Genomic DNA, 22,410 nt, shown 5'->3' with positions numbered 1-22,410 from the left:
CCCTTTTCCCTTTTCCCTTTTCCCTTTCCTTTCCTTTCCTTTCCTTTCCTTTCCTTTCCTTTCTGAGTTATGTGTTGCAAGTACTTAAAATAGGAGTATTCCTGGCTGTTACAGTGGATGTAACTTTGAAAGTCATCCTGAAAATAAAAAAAGTCATCTTGACCAACTTTGTTTGGGCTTAGCCTGTTTTTATGGCTTTCTTTTATTTTATATATATCCAAAATGGACTGTAGCACATCTTCCTGGCCTGTCTCAGGGTGGGACGTGGCAGACAGGTACCACTCTCAGCTTCCCATACATATAACAGGAAAGCCCTGCACAAATCCCTCACTCTGAGAGCTTCATCTCCCAGATGTTCTGTGTTAGTATGTGGGCCCTTTGAGGATGAATGTTTACTCAAGTTCCAAGGAACCCCTGAAATGGAATCTGGAGTCACAGTATCTGTGAGCTTTCTTTTTGAGGTTATATTATTATAAAATATTTCCACTGAGCTGCCCTTTTCCTTCTCATCACTTAGACTGAAAAAAGTAGTATGCTAAAGAATACCATTTCCAGCTACCCCTCTCTTTGGCCCACTGCCCTGTCTAGGCTGTCCTAATTGTTTACAGGAGTAATGCAGGGATCTCCATCTCTAACCTTGACTTGAAAATTTGGGGTGCAAAGATGAGATCTTAACTTTGGAGTATCAGGGCTAGGAGTTAGAGATCATCCTCATGTACCACATTTAACATCTGGAAAAACTGAGACTGAGAGACAGGAAGGGACTGACTGGTCTAGAAACAGCATAATGTAGTGGCAAGAATGAGTATACTTTCTGGAGCCACAGAATTGGGCCTGGGTCATGGATATCTAGCTAATGAGCTGGGTGATCTTAGCTGATCACCTGACATTTCTTGGACTATAAAATGAGAGTAAGACCACCTCCCAAGCTTCTTGTATACCTCAGAAGAAATAGAGCAAAAGTATGTAGTAAATGTCTGATGCATATAGGTGTTAATATATTTTTTAGAGAGGGGGAGGGGGGCCAAAGGGAGCAGGAGAGAGAATCTCAAGCAGGATCTACACCCAGCATGGAGCTCCACATGGGGCTCAGTCTCGCAGCCCTGAAATCATGACCTGAACCAAAATCAAGAGTCAGAGCCTCAACTGACTGAGCCACCCAGGTACCCCATAGATGCTAGTATTAATTCTCCTGCATCCTGGACCACTGATTTTTATCCCTATCTTTATATAGGTCCTGGAACACACCCTGTGCCCAGGGCTTTGGTATAGTTTGCCTCATGTTCCATGAGTTCTGTGCACAACCTGCATTAGTTTCCTCCACTGACTGTAAGCTTCTTGAGAACAGGTGCCAAATCTGCCTTGGCATCTGACATATATCCCATGTACCTCTGACCTAGCAGAGTTACTGTGAAAAAGGGGCCTTAGAATCTCTGTAAAATTGAAGAACTGAATTAGCTAGAAGTCAGATGTGTTGGTACTTTTTTTTTTTTCTGACTATACAGCAAGAAGAGGAAGTTCTTTTCAGGCTATGAATAATATGGTTGTGAAGTTTCCTATTTCCTATTCCTATTTAATCAATGTATTTTAATAAATTGACAGAAGAAAAAAATTTTAAGAGACTGAATGTATTCTCTCTTTCTCTTTCTACAATTGTCTCCTTCTTGCCCTCCCTTGCCCCCTTTTTTACTCCTTTGGAAAGCAGAGAGACTTCTATTATTTCCTTAGGCTTACTCTTCAGGTATAAGAAAGAGACTAAAAGAATAGATCTGGGATGAAGGACTGATGCAGAAAGAGAAATTAATAGAGAAAAAGACAAGGAAAGTGAGAGAGAGAGAGAGAGAGAGAGAGAGAGAGAAACCTCATGGAACCAGAATGAACCTTGGTGCCTATTGGGCTAGAGAGCAACTGGCATAGAAGGAATATAGCAGTCCTGAGTGGTAGGGCTCATTTGGCCCAAGGGTGAACAAGAGTATGGGTCTTTGCCACTTGTGGAACCTTTTAAGGATTCCCAGGAGTCCTCTCTATCCCTCTTTCCCTGCCAGGCCTTTTCTGTACTCCTCTTGCCCCAGTCTATGCCCAGTTTTCAGTGCTTCCAGGCAGGTGACAGGTCCATCCCTTCTGCCTGGCTCCCTCTCACTATCACATGTTCTTCCCAGGGTGAGGACATCCTAGACAGGAGCTCGGAACTGATCTACACTGGGGAAATGGCCTGGATCTACCAGCCCTATGGCCGGAACCAGCAGCGGGTCTTCTTCCTGTTTGACCACCAGATGGTTCTCTGCAAGAAGGTAATCCCAAACCCTTCTTTCTTGAGGGAGATGGGAAATGGGCACCTCAGGAGCATCAGACCCTCCTTCTCCATTATCTCCAGCTCCCAATGAAGTGGTCATTATAGTAGGTGGGAAAAGATGCCAGTGGCTTCTAATTTTGTGACTCCTTCTTTAACTTTTGCTATTTTTCCCTCTTTGTCAATTTTTCTTAAAAAAATCTAGAATAAGACTCTTTGTTCTCTTTCTTCTTGTCTTCTGTGATGGCTGTCTCTGCTCCACTGCATCTTATTGCCCTGTTACTTTAATTATGTATGTGTTTTGTTGTTTTCTTCCAGAGATGATGGAAATTATTTTGCTGCTTTGGGGAATTTTTCCTTTTCTTCTCCTCCCCCCCCCCCAAAGGAGAGGTAGAGATCCCCTTTCCTTTCTCCTCAGTCACCCACTAATATTCTACACCTCTGAAGTTGTTCCAAACAGCTTTTTCTCTGTATCCGTTGTTTTTAATTATACCCTCCTGGACATACTCTGTTGTCCTCTGTTTCATAACTACTAGTTACTTATGTTAGTTCCATTGTATTTTAGGAGGATCAGGCACTAAATAGAGTATAACAATGCTGGAGGGAAGACTTCTTCTGTTCAAGGAACTTTCTGCATCGGGCCATTTCTTCTTGTATTGAAGGGCCCGACTTGGAGGATGAGCGATTTGGAACTCAGAAATGTGACAATAACAACAGAGGTTAGGGAAACAGCAGAAAAGAGATGCAGATTTGAAACCAGAACATCTGGGCCCTAGGCTCTACTGTCTCTAACCTTGGGCCAGTTTTGTTTTGTTTGTTTGTTTGTTTGTTTGTTTTTAACTTTATGTTCATATTTTCCTCAGCGCCAAATCAGACTGATGATAGAATTCATCTCAGGATGTGTTGAGGAGGACCACCTAAGGTAGTGGGAAGTAGTAAAGTATAGTGCTAAGAGCATAGGTTCTAGGGCCAGCCAGAAAGGTATCAACTTTTCCCATGAGCTGTGTCTTCTCTGTGCCTCACATTTGCAGAATGGAAATCATAATGGTATCTACAGAGAAGAGAAGTTGTGAGGGTTAAATGAAACAATATAGTTGCAGTGCCTGGCACATAGTATTTAGTAAATGTTAGCTATTGATATTTTTTAATTACTGCATATTTGGTGTTACTATTCATTCATTCAGCAAATCTCTTTTGAGAGACAGTATATGCAATAGTTGAACAAGCACAGATTTTTGAGCCAGGTAGTCTGGACTCAAAGCCCAACTCTACCATTTAGTACCTTTTGTTCTTGAGTAAGCTTCTTAACTGTTCTATCTATAGTACCTCATAAAATGGGGTTATAACAGTACCCAACTTGTAGGATTGTTGTGAAGATTATCTGTTAGTAAGTGCAAAACATTTAGCTGCTGAGGGATGAATGCATGAAGAAAATGTGATGCATGCCTACAAACACACACACACACACACACACACACACACACATTGTGGAATATTATTTAGCCTTTAAAATAGAAAAGTGCCTGTCATTTGTGACAACACAGACGAACCTGGAGGACATTATGCTAAGTAAAATAAGACAGAGAAAGGCAAATACCATATGATCTCACTTTATGTGGAATCTAAAGCAGTTGAAGTCATAAAGGCAGAGTGGTGGTTGCCAGGGACTGGTGAGGATTTGGGAAATTGAGAGATACTGGTCAAAAGGCGAAAACTTTTCATTATGCAAGATGAATAGATTTTGGTGAGCTAGTGTACAATACAGTGCCTAGAGCTAACAATACTATATTGTGTACTTGAAATTTGCTGAGAAAGTACATCTTAAGTGTTCTCATCACAAAAAAGTAACCATGTGAGATATATATGTTAATTAGCTTGATTGTGGTGATCATTTCACAATGTATACATATAACAAAACATCACAATGTATACCTTAAATATATATAATCTTTGTCAATTATACCTCAATAAAGCTAGGGAAATGAAAAGCATTTGGAATAGTGTCTAGCATATGATATATGCTAAGTGTTAACTGCTACCATTGTTGTTGCTGTTATTATTCTGTTATTAAGAATGTACTCTAGGGGCGCCTGGGTGGCTCAGTGGGTTAAAGCCTCTGCTTTCGGCTCAGGTCATGATCCCAGGGTCCTGGGATCGAGCCCTGCATCAGGCTCTCTGCTCAGCGGGGAGCCTGCTTCCTCCTCTCTCTCTGCCTGCTTCTCTGCCTACTTGTGATCTCTGTCAAATAAATAAATAAAATCTTTAAAAAAAATGAATGTACTCTAGATGCTGGGATGAAATAATGAGAAAAATAATTCCAGTCCCATCCCTATGTGCCTTCCTCAGGCTCTGGAGAAAAAACCCAGGGTGGTCAAGGCTAGGGGTGGGCAGTAACTGGGGCCCCTCTCTAAAAAGACCTTACTGACAAGCAAGTGAGACAGACTACAGTCCCTAAGAGTTGCATTCCCCTGATTGCAGCATCTGTCATTTATACAAAATGTTTGCAGTGTCTTGCTAAACCCCATGAATACCCAGTGAAGTCAAATTCAATTATCTCCCAACTGTTTGAATTATATAATGTCAGGAATTGGAGTAGGTTCCTTGCTGGATCCATGGATAGGCTTGGTGCTTGTCTGCAGACTGCCAGGGACTTTCTGGAGAAGCACTGGTGCCCTTGATATCCTCCACCTTGGATGACTGTAAGGGAAAAAGAGGAAGGCTGGCACGCTATTAGGCAGGGAACTTGTGATGACCTAAATAGCATCTGTGGTGAACACCTATTCACCATGTGCCTATGAAAGCACTCAGACCACCATTAACATGTGGCATTTGGGCAGCCTGGTCCCAATGAGACCTTACACAAGCAGGACTCCAGAGGGCTTTTTCCCCTTGCCATGTCCAGAAGCTGAGCAGAGAAACTTCCGAGGCTTTGTCAGCTGTTTTTCCCTGGGAAGCCCCTGAGTGAGGCAAGAGCAAGGAGGGTATACTACTTCAGCACAACTTAATAAGCAGACTACAAGTTGTGAAATGGAACTAATGTAACTCAGGAGTGTTGTGGCCGAATTTAAGTTGTATAAGAGTCTTCATTATCAGTGCTAGCATTCAGAAAAGGGAAACTGCAACAACTTGAGCTAGAGATGCCTTCAGGGAAGACTTGAGGAGGAAGAATGTGTAAAATTGACCTGAAGGCTGGAATTGGATTGGAATAAGAGGTATTGTTGGGGCAGGGAGGACACATTAGTGTGAGCCTAAGTATAGATCTGCAACCACCCCCACCCTAAAAGGATAAATGGAATTTCCAAGGACATAGAGGTAGCTATGTAAAGTTTAAAATATTCAGTTACTTTTGCTTTGATTTATTTTTGTCACAATATTTAAATTATTTTGAAAGTTTAAATGGATTAGGAAGAAAAAAGTGAGATTTTTAGGTTCATCAAAGGAGTTTTGAAGGCTTACCAAAAAAATTAGTCTGGGTGTGCCTGGATGACTCAGTTGTAAAGCATCTGCCTTCAGCTCAGGTCATGATCCCAGGGTCCTGGGATCAAGCCCTGCATCAGATTCCCTGCTTGGTGGGGAGCCTACTTCTCCCTCTCCTACTCCCCCTGCCGGTGTTCTCTCTCTCTGTGTCAAATAAATAAATCTTTAAAAAAAAATTATTCTGGGACCAAGAAAGCTCGGCACCATATTTATTAGACAAGGCTGGCCTCATGACCTGGAAATTGCATGTTTAGATTTGAGGTTTACAAACATTTTTAGAGAAAATTGAGGTGCAGAGAGATAAAATGGCTTTCCCAAGGCCATAGCTAGTAGGTTAAGCAGCTAGGAGTCTGTATAACTCACACTCTTTCCATGTGCGTTGCATGCTGCTTTGTGGCCTTGGCTACAATTTTCTGATGGGATTTTTTTGAACAGTAGGTCATACTTAATAATTCCTATCACAACCCTAAAATTGGCTTTATGACTAATCTTGTGCATGAAAACTCACATTCAACACTTTGGGGAGCTATAAAGAGTAGGCAAAGGGAGAACCTTAATGACACATTTGCCTAGTCCTATTCCCCTTCCACAGAAGCAGAACTCTCTCAAGTTTCTTGTTATCATTAAATAGCTAAAGAAACAATAGGAGTTTCAGTTGATGTTTTTAATTTAGCTCTAAGATCATGTACATCCTTTCCTGTTTTGGGAAACTAGTAAAGATTTTAAAGGCTAACAAGGATGATGACACACCAACTCAGAGTTAAAGGAAGCTGTAGGTGATGCTGGCAGGCTGGGTCCAGAGACCCAAAGGGGATCCTGTAGGACCAGCCAAGAGTGTTCTTGGCTTCATAAAGGTCGGAAATAAACCATGAGTCAGCAGGAGGTGAAAGCAGAGATTCCTGAAGATAGAGAGAGACCAGATACAGTCAGAGTTTCTGGGAGACTAAGAAAGGAAAGGTGGGAGTCTCATTTGTTCAGGGTCTGGGTGGTTTTATTGCAGATGGTGCTCTAATATAGTTGTCCTCTCAGGCATCTAGGTACCAGTTAGAACAAGGACAAGGGCCCAGATATTCTTTGGAGCCAGGAGGCCTTGGTATTGAGAGGTCTAGCCATGGTTGTCTAGAATACACACATGGTAGCTTTGTCCAGTCATTCTTATCTGGTCCTTCTTTAGATGTTTCCTATTCTAGAGAAATCATTAACTCCTGTCCTTTATAAGGAGGACATATGCTGTTTGCATTACGAAGCATGGGTAAAGTGGGATAGGGATGGATGTCCTAGCAAGAATAGAAGCAGAAAAAGGAGTGAAAAACCTATTTTTATGGAGTCTTTCAGTTTCCCTGTCTCATTGGGTGAAATTAGGAATAGTAGGTGGTTAAGGCTACCTATTCTAGTCAGGTGGGTATCTACCTATTAGCTGTACAGTCTAGACCTAGCTTCCCAGTTCTATGTGTATTTGTATTAAGTGTTTTAAGCCAGGTTTCAGGCCTTTATGAGATCAAACTAGATTACATCAATCCATTCTCCTTAGCTTGTCCTGCTTTTGTAGTTAGATTGGACTGACAGGGCCCACTTTTTATGCACATGTCTCATAAAGTATTCCTGAGGACTGTGGAAGTCAGCGCATGGGAACAACCCCATCCTTTTGGCCAGGATTGAGCTTGTCTATTTTGAGCATGGTAAAAGGAACCCAGGCTCTGAATCAGTCTTGGAGCAACATTGGCCCATTCTGTATAGTTGACTTTTTCCTCTCCTTTGAACTTGATGCCAGAGACACCCAACAAATCAGAACCCATCTGTACTCAGCACAGCCTATTTATATGCACAATTATTATGGGATGAAAAAGAACAATGTAGACATTGTTTCTTGCAAATCAATTCAACAACACCTGTATTTCATAGCCTTGGACTTTGAGATTGACACAGCTATGTTGGGAATTCTTAAAGACAGCCCTCCTCAGACATAGCAAAACACCCAGTTTACCATGCAGTGTGAAGAGTCAGGATTACAAAGGTAGATTCTTTGCAGGTAGCCTGCAGTTGAAAAGTGAGGCATGTAAGACAATTCAGCAGAATAGGAATAGTTTAACCAAACTGTATAATGTTAACAAAAATTAATGAGCATTTCTGATTCTGTCAAATTGTCTAAAAGGCCAAATATATACAAAGAGGAGGGAAAGTTGGCAAGAATGAGTTGGCTACTAGAAGACATCTCTCAGGACAAAGGATTTTCTTGGCCAGACTTAGTCACACATATGTCCCAAGAATAGATGTGTGTCATGGGCATGCTATGAAGGTGCACACATGAATTGTGTCTTTCCAGTGTCAACTTTATTCAATCATAAAGTTAATCACGATTATAAAGCAGGTTTAGGATTCCAAAGTCAATGACATTTCACCATGTGATAAAACTTGGCTTCTTACGCAACACAGGGTAGGACATAAGACAAAGCACACAACAAATAATAGAAGGGGTGTAGGAAGTTAATGAACCAAACATGAAGTGTGTCTGTGGGTGTGCAGTTGAGATAAGGCCTCAATCTGGTCTTGGTCAGCTCTCAGCACTTACTGCTTATTATGTTCAAGCAGTGAGGGATCTCAGTTCTGGTCAGAGATCAATCGGGTAGAGCCTTTGGTGGCAGTTGCCTTTTTTAAGTGGTCAGACATAGAGACTTCATGTCTGAAGAGTCTGATAGTTTGCTGCAAAAATCCTCCCCCTTTTAAAGGGATTTAATTGGTTCTGGGTCCCTGCAGACCTCCTTTGGTTCCACTCATTATCAGTTCTAGGGTGCCAGCTGATGCTGGTCCCAGCAATATCTTGTAGCTGCAGTACATTTAACTACCTGCATCATTACATGACACAGATCCCTGCTTGACATAAGAGAGTCCATTTTGCTCTCTACAGTGTGCCCTCAGGGGGAGTTGAGAGCAGTCCTAAGAGAAGGAGGGGCTGAAAGACCACTCTGAGAGATACTTATCAGACCTTACATTCCATAGTCTATAGGTCATTTCATCCATCCCTCTTTTTTTAATTCATAAAATATTTGACATTCAGAGTCACCTGGGTGGCTTAGTGGGTTAAGCCTCTGTCTTCGGCTCAGGTCATGATCTCAGGGTCCTGGGATTGAGCCCCACATGGGGCTCTTTGCTCAGCAGGGAGCCTGCTTCCCCCTCTCTCTCTGCCTGCCTCTCTGCCTATTTGTGATCTCTCTCTGTGTCAAATAAATAAATGAAACCTTTAAAAAATTTGACATTCAAAAAGATACATAGATTATATAATGGGTACCTATGTACTTACTATCCAATCTAAGAAATAATTCATTACAAATACATTCTTTCTCCTCTCCCTCTCTGCTCTTTACCTTTCTTTTCCTTCCTTCCATCTTCTTTCTCTTTATACTCTCTTGAATTTGCATGTGTCATTGTCATATTTTTTGTATAATTTCTGTAAATATGTATGTATTCCTATATATTATGTGGCATTCCTTTGTAGGTTTTTAAACCTCATATAAGTGGAATAGATAAAGATGAGATAAGACTGATTAGGAAAGAAACCACAGGATTGATGAACATGGGATTTAAGGTTGCTGTGACATCGTAGCTTTTATTTATTTTTAAAATTTTTTATATTTTATTTAAATTCAATTAATTAACATATAGTGTGTTACTAGTTTCAGAGGTAGAGTTCAGTGATTCATCAGTGGCTTGTAACACCCAGTGATAATTACATTATATGCCCTTCTTAATGCCCATCACCCAGTTACCCCATCGCCCCATCCACCTCCCCTCAGCAACCTTCAGATTGTGTCCTATAATTAAGAGTCTTTTATGGTCTGCCTTCCTCCCTGATTTTATGTTATTTTATTTTTCCCTCCCTTCCCCTATAATCCTGTTTTGTTTCTTAAATTTCACATATGAGTGAAATCATATGATAATTTTCTTTCTCTGATTGACTTATTTTGCTTAGCATAATACCCTTTAGTTCCATACACGTATATATAAATGATAAGATTTCATTGTTTTTGATGGCTGAGGAATATTCCATTGTGTGTGTAAGTGTGTGTGCATGTGTGCGTATGTGTATACACACCATATCTTCTTTATCCATGCGTCTGTTGATGAACATCTCAGCTCTTTCCATAGCTTGGCTATTGGGGACATAGCTGCTGTAAACATTGGGGTGCAAGTACCCCTTTGGATCACTACATTTATATCCTTTGGATAAATACCTAGTAGCATAATTGCTAGGTCATAGGGTAGCTCTGTATTTAACTTTTTGAGGAACCTTCATACTGCTTTCCAGATTGGTTGTAACAGCTTGCATTCCCACCAATAGTGTAAGAGAGTTTCCCTTTCTCTGAATCCTCATCCTGAGTTGTTCATTTAAGCCATCCTGACTGTTGTGATGTGGTATCTCATTGTGGTTTTGATCTTTATTTCCCTGATGCCAAGTGATGTTGAGCATTTTTTTTCATGTGTCTGTTGGTCATTTGTATATCTTCTTTGGAAAAATGTCTGTTCAGCATCTTAGCTTTTATTTTTTTTCCTTTTTTTTAAATTTCTTTTTTTAAATTTCTTTTCAGTGTTCCAGAGTTCATTGTTTATGCACCATACCCAGTGCTCCATGCAATACGTGCCCTCCACAAAACCCACCACTAGGCTCACCCAACCGCCCACCCCTCTCCCCTCCAAAACCCTCAGATTGTTTTTAAGAGTCCACAGTCTCTCATGGTTCATCTCCCCCTCCAGTTTCCCCCAACTCCCTTCTCCTCTCCATCTCCCCATGTCCTCCGTGTTATTCCTTTTGCTCCACAAATAAGCAAAACCATATGATAGTTGACTCTCTCTGCTTGACTTATTTCACTCTGCATAATCTCTTCCAGTCCCTTCCATGTTGATACAAAAGTTGGGTGTTCCTCCTTTGTGATGGAGGCATAATACTCCATAGTGTATATGAACCACATCTTCCTTATCCATTCGTCCATTGAAGGGCATCTTCATTCTTTCCACAGTTGGTGACTGTGGCCATTGCTGCTATGAACATTGGGGTACAGATGGCCCTTCTTTTCACTGCATCTGTATCTTTGGGGTAAATACCCAGTAGTGCAATTGCAGGGTCATAGGGAAGCTCTATTTTTCATTACTTAAGGAATCTCCACACTGTTCTCCAAAGTGGCTGCACCAACTTGCATTCCCACCAACAGTATAAGAGGGTCCCCCTTTCTCCACATCCTCTCCAACACACGTTGTTTACTGTCTTGTTAATTCTGGCCATTCTAACTGGTGTAAGGTGGTATCTCAATATGGTTTTGATTTGAATCTCCCTGATGGCTAGTGATGATGAACATTTCTTCATGTGTCTGTTAGCCATTTGTATGTCTTCATTGGAGAAGTGTCTGTTCATGTCTTCTTCTCATTTTTTTATATGATTGTCTGTTTTGTGTGTGTTGAGTTTGAGAAGTTCTTTATAGATCCTAAATATTAGCCTTTTGTCTGTTTTGTCATTTGTGAATATCTTCTCCCATACCGTGTGTTGCCTTTTTGTTTTGTTGACTGTTTCCTTTGCTGTGCAGAAGCTTTTGATCATGATGAAGCCCCAAAATTTCATTTTTGCTTTTGTTTCCTTTGCCTTTGGAGACATATCTTGAAAGAAGTTGCAACACCATAGCTTTTAAATTGAGCAGCAGGTTCACCAAAATTTAATGTATCATTAAAAGTAAGTAAGTAAAAAAAATGAGGAATAAGAGCACCTTGTGTGAACTAATGATGAGTACCTCATAGACTGAGAGTATTTATCCAATTCTGGATACCAGAGAGTAAAACAACAATAATAAAAGATAGGCTATATATTGTCTGTATCCATCTACACTTTTATGTGTTTCATGCGGTAAGATTTGTGAGATTCATTCAAGTCAATATATGAAGCTATTTATTCACTCTTACCCCCACTTCCCCTGCCAGACTAGGCCTTCTCCAAAATACCCCAGAGTGCTAAGTGTTCAATCATTTCCATGTAATCCTTCCTGGCCAACAGCCTGTGGCCACCTTGGTACTCTTACCACTCATCCCAAGTCTGATATGCAGGTCTCCTTAGCCTGCTTGAATTCCCAAGTTCGCCCAAGACAAACATCTAACTTATTTCATAGTTCTGGAGGGCTTGCAAATATTTTAGAAAAGAAAAGGCCCATGCTAGCAATGCTTGTGTGGTTTACTACATCCTGCTCCCCATATATGTGTCTTATAAACACATACAAGGATTGATGCTGTGGTCTGAGACAGAGTCCTTGGTTGTAGGACAAAGGCTTTCTCTAAGAGCATCTAGTTAACCAAGATATCAATGTCATACTGCTAAACTAACCTGCCTAAATTTGACCAAACCAACCCCTTATGGTACTCCAAAACAATGGCAGCCTTAGCATCCTGCTGTGCCCATGAGCCAACTCTCATGGTACCTACTGTCAACATACCTCCAGTAAAAAGCCTTTTCTTCCTTTTCACCTAGGACCTGATCCGAAGAGATATCCTGTACTACAAAGGCCGCATTGACATGGATAAATATGAAGTAGTTGACATTGAAGATGGCAGAGATGATGACTTTAATGTCAGCATGAAAAATGCCTTCAAGCTTCACAACAAGGAGACTGAGGAGATGCATCTATTCTTTGCCAAAAAGCTGGAGGAGAAAATACGCTGGCTCAGGGCTTTCAGAGAAGAGAGGAAAATGGTACAGGAAGATGAAAAAATTGGTAAGTGACCTGAGAAGAGAAAGAAGAATATAGCTATGAAGAGCATAGAGGATTTGAATTAGTTTTCATTTTTCTAGAAGCAGAGGGAAGATTTCAGTTGTAAACTGACCTAATCTATTTTGGTGATCTCCTATTATTAGGTCCTTTTTGCCAGATATCAGTTTCTACTAGTCAAAGTTAAGTGAGAGTTATAATTTGCCTCCATCACAATCTCATGCCTAGATAAGACTATTACACTGGAGGCAAACCTCAGTCTCAATTCTCCCAAACATACAAACATTTATTAGCAAATAAACACAAAAGAAGTCATACAACCTGTTCTGTAATCTCAGTAAAGTCCCATTTTTGTTCTTAGATACATGGCAGCATCTTCTGTGAAGAGGTTAGTCAAGGAAGAGTTGGTGATATTATAGCAACAAACTTCAACTAACTTTCTACTTAGAGTCTGGTGACAAAATCCTCTGATGTGGGATAAGACATAATACCTATTTTAAATCTTGAGCTTAAGGCTTCCTTCTAAAGGGTAAAAGCTATAGGGCTCACTAGATTTTTATACCGGTCTTGTGAGGGCTATGTAGACTGTAAGACATTTGTTGCTAGTACACATCTTGAAAAACATTCATTTTACCAATGAAAATTCATTTTTAACATGTTAGGCTAATTAGGCCTCCTGTATTAAAGTGACTGAACTGCTGGAAATAGTCGTCTCTGGAACAAAGACTTCTGAGTGTTTAATGTGTTAACAAATCACCTCTTGAGTGTGTATGCCTGATTAAGGCACTTCAGATGTTAACTAAATGCCCCTAGAGCACAGATTAAAATTAATGTGCATGTATATATCACACTCTCTGTATAAAAGCATTTTAAAATAAATTGTAGAAAATATAGCTGGGTCTAAAACCATGATCACTTGCATGATTCTGTTATACTAAACCATATATATATATTTTTTTTTTGCTTTAAATAGGTTGTTCCCCTTTTTCAGAGGGTACATAACTAGTAGAAGGATTTTTCATGCTGCTTTCCAACTGTGGGATTTAGGTGCCATTGACTATAGCTTTGTGGTTTACAAAGTACTATATGGTCTCTTGGTCATGGTCCTGCCATTCTAGCATAAAAATACCAAACAGCCAAGCTTTGTAATTCCTTGAGAAGACACAGTTTCTGTTTTTGCCCCACTCTTAATGAGAGTAGGATTTTTTTTTAATTTTTATTGTGCATGTTAGTCACCATACAATATATCATTAGTTTTTGATGTAGTATTCCAAGACTCATTGTTTACATATGACACCCAGTGCTCCATGCAACATGTGCCCTCCTTAATACCCATCCCCCACTCCCTCCCCTCTAAAACCCTCAGTTTGTTTCTCAGAGTCCACAGTCTCTCATGGTTCTTTTCCCCCTCCGATTATACCCCCTTCACTTTTCCTTTCCTTCTCCTAATGTCCTTCATGTTATTCCTTATGTTCCACAAGTAACTGAAACCATATGATAATTGATTTTCTCTGCTTGACTTATTTCACTCAGCATAATCTCCTGCAGTCCCATCCATGTTGATGGAAAAGTTGGATAGGATTTTATATTTAAACACTTACATGCTCAAGCTGGTAGAAACTGCTTCTAGAAAAATGGGCCTACCCATTGAGTTCTGGTGCAAATGGATTCTTCTCTCCTTCAGTGTTGGGGATTTAAATGGTTCAGACATAAGGAAGGATGATCAGAAAGACACTACTTAATCTAATCCTAGTTCTTTCCTCAAGTTTGGATAGAGTGCACATTAATAATTCATTTTGAGGGGTGTCTGGGTGGCTCAGTGGGTTAAAGCCTCTGCCTTTGGCTCAGGTCATGATCCTAGGGTCCTGGGATGGAGCCTCGTATTGGGCTGTCTGCTCAGCAGGGAGCCTGCTTCCTCCTCTCTCTCTCTCTCTCTCTCTCTGCCTGCCTCTCTGCCTACTTTTGATCTCTGTCTGTTCAAATAAATAAAATCTTTAAAAAATAATTCATTTTGAGTCTCATTGAAGCCAAATAGCTTTTAACATGAGTGTTGCAATGGGACATGATGTAGGGTCATACAGAAATACTATTGGACTGTTTCTTTCAGTGGCAGGCAGCAGCAGCCTCTGATACCATCTAGGTTGTTAGACCTATTAAAGGAATTGTCTTAGTGTGCTTTATGTAGACCCTAGGTCAACTTGAAGATCCCCACCATTCTGTCTGGTTCCATTGTGATATTTCCCACACAATGCCCTAATAACCTGTAACTTTAAGAATCTGCTTCTAAGAAAAAAAGCCTCCAGAAAGTATTTTTTAAATATTTTTTCAAGTTTTAATTTAAATTCCGGATAGTTAACATAAAGTGCAATGTTAATTTCAGGTGTACAATTTAGTGATTCCACACCTACACACAGCACCATATGCTCATTATAAACTGTACTCCTTAATTCCCATCACCTATTTAACCCCTCCACCAGAGCACCACCCCTCTGGTAACAATTGCTTTTATCTCTATATTTTAAAAAATCTCTTTCTGGTTTCCTTCTCTCTTTTGTCCCCCCATGCTCATTTTTTTCTTAAATTCAACGTATGAATTAAATCATATGGTATTTGTCTTTCTCTGATTTATTTAGCTCAGCATAATACACTTAAGCTCCATTCACGATGTAGTACACACACACACATACACACACACACACACACACACTGGAATATTGCTCAAGCATAAAAAAATAACAAAAACTTGCCATTTGCAATGACATGGATGGAGCTACAGAAATTACTTTCTGACAAACCTATATTATCTTTTCTAAAACATTATTTTTTTCTAATTACAATGATATCACTTTTGTTGCAGGCAATTTTGGGGAAAAACACAGAAAAATAGAAAATTAAAAATCACATTAAAACATTCTACCCAGAAAGAGATAACTTTTGTAAATATTTGATATATTTCTTTCCTGTTCTATTGTGTATAAATAAAATACTAGGGCTAAGATGGCTGAATCTTTATGTCTCCCCCAAACTCTACCTCTCCATGATGAACAGTTCTAATTTTATATCTTCATTCTACATTTAATGTCATATCATTAGCATTTCTCTAAATCATTTATTTTTAAAATTTGTGTTATTTTATTTAAAGTCAATTAATTAACATGTAGTATATTATTAGTTTCAGAGGTAGAGTTCAGTGATTCATCAGTGGATATAACACTCACTGTTAATTACACCACATGCCCTCCTTAATGCCCATCACCAAGTTACCCCATCCCCGCATCTTCCTCCCTTCCAGCAAACTCAGATTGTTTCCTATAGTTAAAGGTCTCTTATGGTTTTTCTCTCTCTCTCTAATTTCATCTTACTTTATGTTTCCCTCCCTACCCCTATGTTCATCTGTTTTATTTCTTAAATTTTACATATGAGTGAAATCATATGGTATTAGCCTTTCTCTGACTGACTTATTTCACCCATAATAATACCCTCTATTTCCATATATATATATATATATATATATATATATACATACATACCACATCTTCTTTATTGATTCATCTATTGGTGGACATATGGGCTTTTTCCATAGTTTGGCTATTGTGGACATTGCTGCTATAAAGATTGAGGTGCCTCTTCAGGTCACTATGTTTATATCTTTTGGATAAATACCTAGTAGTGCAGTTGCTGGGTTGTGGGTAGCTCTATTTTTAACTTCTTGAGGAACTTTCCAGAATGTCTGTACCAGCTTGCATTCCCACCAACAGTGTAAGAAGGTTCATCTTTCTCCACATCCTTGCCAACATCCTTGTTTCCTCATAAGTTAATTTTACCAGTCTGACTGGTGTGAGATGGGATCTCATTGTGCTTTTGATTTGTATTTCCCTGATGCCAAGGGATTTGCAACATTTTTTCATGTGTCTGTTGGCCATTTTTAGGTCTTCTTTGGAGATGTATCTGTTCATGTCTTCTGCCCATTTCTTGACTAGATTTTTTTCTTTCCTGGGTGTTGAGTTTAATAACTTCCTTATGAAACTTGGATACAAGCCCTTTATCTGATAAGACATTTGCAAATATCTTCTCCTTTCTGTAGGTTGTCTTTTCGCTTTGTTGATTGTTTCTTTTACTGTGCAGAAGTTTTTTATCTTGATGAAGTCCAAAAAGTTCATTATTGCTTTTGTTTCCCTTGCCTTTGAAGACATCTTGAGCAAGAAGTTGCTGTGGCCAAGATCAAAGAAGTTGCTGCCTGTGTTCTCTAGGATTTTGATGGATTCCTGTCTCGCATTTAGGTCATTCATCCATTTTGAGTTTGTTTTTGTGTATGGTGTAAGAAAATTGTCTAGTTTCTTCTGCACATGGCTGTCCAATTGTCCCAATACCATTTGTTGAAGGAATGTTTTTCCATTCCATGGTCTTTCCTGCTTTGTTAAAGATTAGCTGATCATATAGTTGAAGCTCCATTTCTGGGTTCTGTGTTCTATTCCATAGATCTGTGTGTCTGCTTTTGTGCTGGTACCATACTGTCTTGATGATTACAGCTTTATAATATATCATGAAGTCTGGAATTTGATGCCACCAGGTTTGATTTTATTTTTCAACATTCCTTTGGCTATTTGGAGTCTTTTCTGGTTCCATACAATGTTTAGGATGTCATCCGTTTTTGATGTAGTGTTCCAAGAGTCATCGTTTACGTGTAACACCCAGTGCTCCATGCAAAACATGCCCTCCTTAATACCCATCACTGAGCCAAACCATCCCCTGAAACCCTCTCTGCTAAAACTGTCAGTTTGTTTCTCAGACTCCATAGTCTCTTAATATTCATCTCCCCCTCCTATCACCCCCCTTCATTCTTCCCTTCCTTCACCTAATATCCTCCATGCCATTCCTTGTGTTAGGATGACATACTATATGGTGACTAACGTAACATAATAAAAAATAATAAAAAATAATAAATAAATGGTGCTGGTATTCGAGATCTATAAAGAACTTCTCAAACTCAACACACACACACACACACACAAAAGTCAAGTAAAAAATAGGCAGAAGACATGAACAGACACTTCTCCAAGGAAGACATACAAATGGCTAACAGACACATGTTCTGTTCAACATCACTAGCCATCAGGGAAATTCAAATTAAAATTACAATGAGACACCACCTTACACCAGCTAGAATGGCAAAAAGTAACAAGGCAGGAAACAACAGATGATATGATACTATATGTGGAAAACCCAAAAGATTCCACTCCAAAACTGAACATAATTTTTAAAAACTATTGACTGATTTATGGCATAGAAATGCAACTGATATCTGTATAATGATTTTATAACCTGCCCCTTTGCTGAATTCCTGTATGAGTTCTAACAATTTTTTGGTGGAATTTTTTGGGTTTTCTACATAAGACTATCATGTCATCTGTGAAAAATGAAAGTTTTACTTATTTTTTTGCCAATTTGGATGCCTTTTATTTCTTTATGTTGTCTGGTTGCTGAGGTTAGGACTTCCAGTACTATGCTGAATAGCAGCGGTGAGATTGGGCATCCCTGTCATGTTCCTGACCTTAGGGGAAAAGCTCTCTGTCTTTCCCCAATGAGGATGATATTCACTTTTCTTCATATATGGCTTTTATGATATTGAGGTATGTTCCCTCTATCCCTATACTGCAGAGAGTTTTAATCAAGAAAGTATACTGTATTTTGTCAAATGCATTTTCTGCATCAATTGAGAAGAGCATATGGTTTTTGTTCTCACTTTTATTAATGTGGTGTATCACACTGATTGATATGCAGATGTTGAGCCACACTTGAAACCTAGGAATAAATCCCACTTAGTCACAGTGAATAATCCTTTTTATGTATTGTTGGATACTACTGGCTACTATCATGGTGAGAATTTTGGCATCCATGTTCATCAGGGACATTGTTCCGTAATTCCTTGTGTTCCACGAGTAAGTGAAACCATAAGATCATTGACTTTCTGTACTTAACTTATTTCATTCAGCATAATTTCTCCAGTCCCATCCATGTTGATGCAAAAGTTGGGTATTGATCCTTTCTGATGACTGAGTAATATTCCATTGTATATATGGACCATTTATTTATTTATATATGGACCATATCTTCTTTATCCATTCATCTATTGAAGGGTATCTCGGCTCTATCCACAGATTGGCTATTATGAACATTGCTCCTATGACGTTTGAGGTGCATATGACCATTCTTTTCACTACATCTGTATCTTTGGGGTAGCTTTTATCTTGCTGAAGTCCTGAAAGTTCATTTTTGCTTTGTTTCCCTTGCCTTTGTAGATGTGTCTTGAAAGAAGTTGCTGTGCCCAATGTCAAAAATGTTACTGCCTATGTTCTCCTCTAGGATTTTGATGTATACCTGTATTACGTTGTGTTTATCTTTGTGTATGGTATAAGAGAATTGATCCTGGGAGGGGTCCTCTCTGCCTCTTGGAGAGAAATTCTTGTTTTCTTCTCCAGAATTCTTCCTTCCTTCCTTCTGTATATAGCTGTCCAATTTTCCTAGCACAATTTATTGAAGGGACTGTGTTTTTTCAATGAGATATTTTTTCCTGCTCTATCGAAGATTAGTTGACCATAAAGTTGAGGGTCCATATCTGGGCTCTCTATTCTGTTTCATTGATCTATGTGTGTGTTTTTGTACCAGTACTATGCTGTCTTGGTGATCACAACTTTGTAAGATAGCTTGAGATCAGGCAACATGGTGCCCCCAGCTTTGTTTTTCTTTTTCAACATATCCTTGGTGATTTGGGGTCTTTTCTGCTTCCACACAAATTTTAGGATTGTTTGTTCCAGCTCTTTGAAAAATGTTATTGATATTTTGATTTGGATGGCATTGAAGGTGTAGATTGCTCTGGGCAGCATAGTTAACAATGTTTGCTCTTCTGATTCATGAGCATTGGAAGTTTTTCCATCTCTTTGTGTCTTCCTCAATTTCTTTCATAAGTGTTCTGTAGTTTCTAGAATACAGATCCTTTACCTCTTTGTTTAGGTTTATTGCTAAGTATCTTATGGTTTTTGGTGCTCTTGTAAATGGAAGTATTCCTTAATTACTCTTTCTACACTTATAGTATTAATGTATTGAAAAGTAACTGATTTTTGTGCATTGATTTTTGTATCCCACCATATTGCTGAATTGCTGTATGAGTTCTAGTAATTTGTGGTGGAGTCTGTTGGGTTTTCCATATAAAGTATGGTGTCATCTATGAAGAGAGATTTTGACTTGTTCTTTGCCAATTTGAATGACTTTTATTTCTTTTGGTGTTTGGTTGCTAATTCTAGGACTTCCAGAACTACGTTGAGCAATAGTGGTGAGAGTTGGCATCTCTGTCATGTTCCTGACCTTAAGGGAAAATCCTCTGCTTTTCCCATTGAGAATGATGTTCAGAGTGGGCTTTTCATACAAGGTTTTTATGAAATTGAGCAATGTTACCCCATCCCTACATTCTCAAGGGTTTTAATCCAAAAAGAAGGCTACATTTTGTCAAATCCTTTTGATACATCATTTGAAAGGATCATTTGGTTTTTGTCTTTTGTTTTATTAATGTGCTCTATCACGTTGATTGATCTGTGAATGTTGAACCACCCTTGCATCCCAGGAATAAAATGTACCTTCTCATGATGGATAATTCTTTTAATGTACTGTTGGACCCTATTGGCTATAATCTTCTTGAGTATTTGGGCATCCATGTTCATCAGGGATATTGGCCTGTAATTCTCCTTTTTGATGGGGTCTTTGCCTGGTTTTGGGATCAGGGTAATGTTGGCCTCATAGAACAAGCTTTGAAGTGTTCCTTCTGTTTCTATATTTTGAAACAACTTCAGTAGAATAGGTATGATTTCTTCTTTAAATATTTGGTAGAATTCCCCTGGGAAGCTATCTGGCCCTGGACTCTTGTTTGTTAGGACGTTTTTGGATAACTGCTTCAATTTCCTTACAGGTTATTGGTCTGTTCAGATTCCCAATTTCTTCCTGTTTCTGTCTTGATAGTTTATAAGTTTCTAGGAAGGCATCCATTTCTTCCAGGTTTCTTAATTTGTTAGCATGTAGCTGCTGGTAATAATTTCTAATAATTCTTTCTACTTCCTAGGTGTTAATCATTATGTCTCCCCTTTCATTCATGATTGTATTAATTTGGGTCCTTTCTCTTTTCTTTTGGATAAGTCTACCAGAGGTTTATTGATCTTATTAATTCTTTCAAAGAACCCTCTTCTAGTTTCATTGATCTGTTCTACTGTTTTTCTGGTTTCTATTTCATTGATCTTTGCTCTGATCTTTGTGATTTCTCTTCTCCTGCTTGGTTTAGGTTTTATTTGCTCTTCTCTCTCCAGGTCCTTCAGGTGTAAGGTTAGCTTGTGCATTTGGGGTTTTTCTAATTTTCGGAAAAAGGCTTGTATGGCTATGTATTTCCTCCTTAGTACTGCCTTTGCAGTATCCTGTAGGTTTTGGACCAATGTGTTTTCATTCTCATTGATTTCCATGAATTATTTAAGTTCTTCTTTAGTTTTCTGGTTGATTCATTCATTTCTTATCAGGATGCTCTTTAACTTCCACATGTTTGATTCCTTCCAAATTTTTTCTTGTGACTGAGTTCTAGTTTCAAAGCATTGTGGCCTGATAACATTCGAGGAATAATCTCAGTCTTTTGGTATCAATTGAGACCTGATTTGTGAACTGTTCTGTGGTCTACTCTGGGGGAAGTTCCTGTGCATTCGAGAGGAATGAGTATTCTGTTGCTTTAGGGTGGAATGTTCTATATTTATCTATGAAATCCATCTGATCCAATGTGTCATTCAAAGCCTTGTTTCTTTGTTGATATTCTGTTGGATGATCAACCCATTGCTGAGAGTAGAGGGTTAAGTTCTCCTACTATTAATGTATTATTATCAATATGATTCTTTATTTTGGTTAACAGTTGGCTTATGTAGTTGGCTGCTCCCATGTTGGGGGCATAGATATTTATGAGTGTTAGATTTTCTTGTTGGGTAGACCCTTTAAATATGATATAGTGTCCTTCTACATCTCTTACCACAGTCTTTGGTTTAAAATCTAATTTGTCTGATATGAGAATTGCTACCTCAGCTTTCTTTTGAGGTCTCTTGGCATGATAAATCGTTCTCCATCCCCCCACTATCAATCTGGAGGTGCTTTAGTTTCAAAATGAGTCTTATAAACAGCATATGAATGCATCCGGTCTTTTTATCCAGTTTGCAACCCTGTGCCATTTCATGGGAGCATTTAGGCCATTCACATTGAGGGTAACTATTGAAAGATACTAACTTACTGCCATCATATTGTCTATAAAGTCCCTGTTTCTATAGATTATCTCTGTAAATTTCTGATCTATATTACCTTTGGGGTGTTTCTTTTATAGAACCCCACTCAAAATTTCTGGCAGGGCTTGGCTGGTAGTCACATATTCTTTCAGATTCTGCTGTTCCTAGGATCTCTTTTTAAATAAATGGAATAAAGTATTCTTGGCTATATGTTCTTCTCATTTAGTACCCTGAATATGTCTTTCCAGCCCTTTCTGGCTTGCCAGGTCTCTGTGGACAGTTCTGACATTATTCTGATATTCCTCCCTCTGTACCTAAGACATCTCTTTCCCCTAATTGCTCCCAGCATAGCTTCCTTTGCTCTAAGATTTGCAACTTTCACTATTACATGCTGGGGTGTTGGTCTATTTTTATTGATCTTGGGAGGGGTCCTCTCTGCCTCTTGGACACAAATTATTGTTTCGTTCCCCAGATTAAGGAAGTTCTCAGCTGTGATTTGCTCAAATATACCTTCTAGTCCTCTCTCTCCGCCCCCTCAGGAATCCCAATAATTCTGACATTGGATCATTTCATGGCATCATTGATCTCTTTAAGTCTGATCTCATCG

At 39.0% G+C, this 22,410-nt stretch overlaps 1 protein-coding gene across 7 annotated transcripts in view; it reads left to right on the top strand.

The window, feature by feature from the left end:
• The window catches only part of ARHGEF9 (Cdc42 guanine nucleotide exchange factor 9), a 180,060-nt gene that overhangs the window by 134,118 nt on the left and 23,532 nt on the right, over positions 1-22,410 (top strand). For all 7 annotated transcript variants that reach the window (XM_032848751.1, XM_032848746.1, XM_032848750.1 and 4 more), the window contains 2 exons: positions 2,160-2,291; positions 12,270-12,513. In XM_032848751.1, the coding sequence (XP_032704642.1) occupies positions 2,160-2,291; positions 12,270-12,513 (376 nt within the window). The remainder of the gene's footprint in view (positions 1-2,159; positions 2,292-12,269; positions 12,514-22,410) is intronic.

This window comes from Lontra canadensis, unplaced genomic scaffold (assembly GCF_010015895.1).
Source record: "Lontra canadensis isolate GAN:19392208 unplaced genomic scaffold, GSC_riverotter_1.0 scaffold207, whole genome shotgun sequence".
NCBI classification, from domain to species: domain Eukaryota; kingdom Metazoa; phylum Chordata; class Mammalia; order Carnivora; family Mustelidae; genus Lontra; species Lontra canadensis.
Note: the sequence above shows the minus strand (reverse complement) of the source record. Positions and strands in the feature narration are given on the sequence as shown.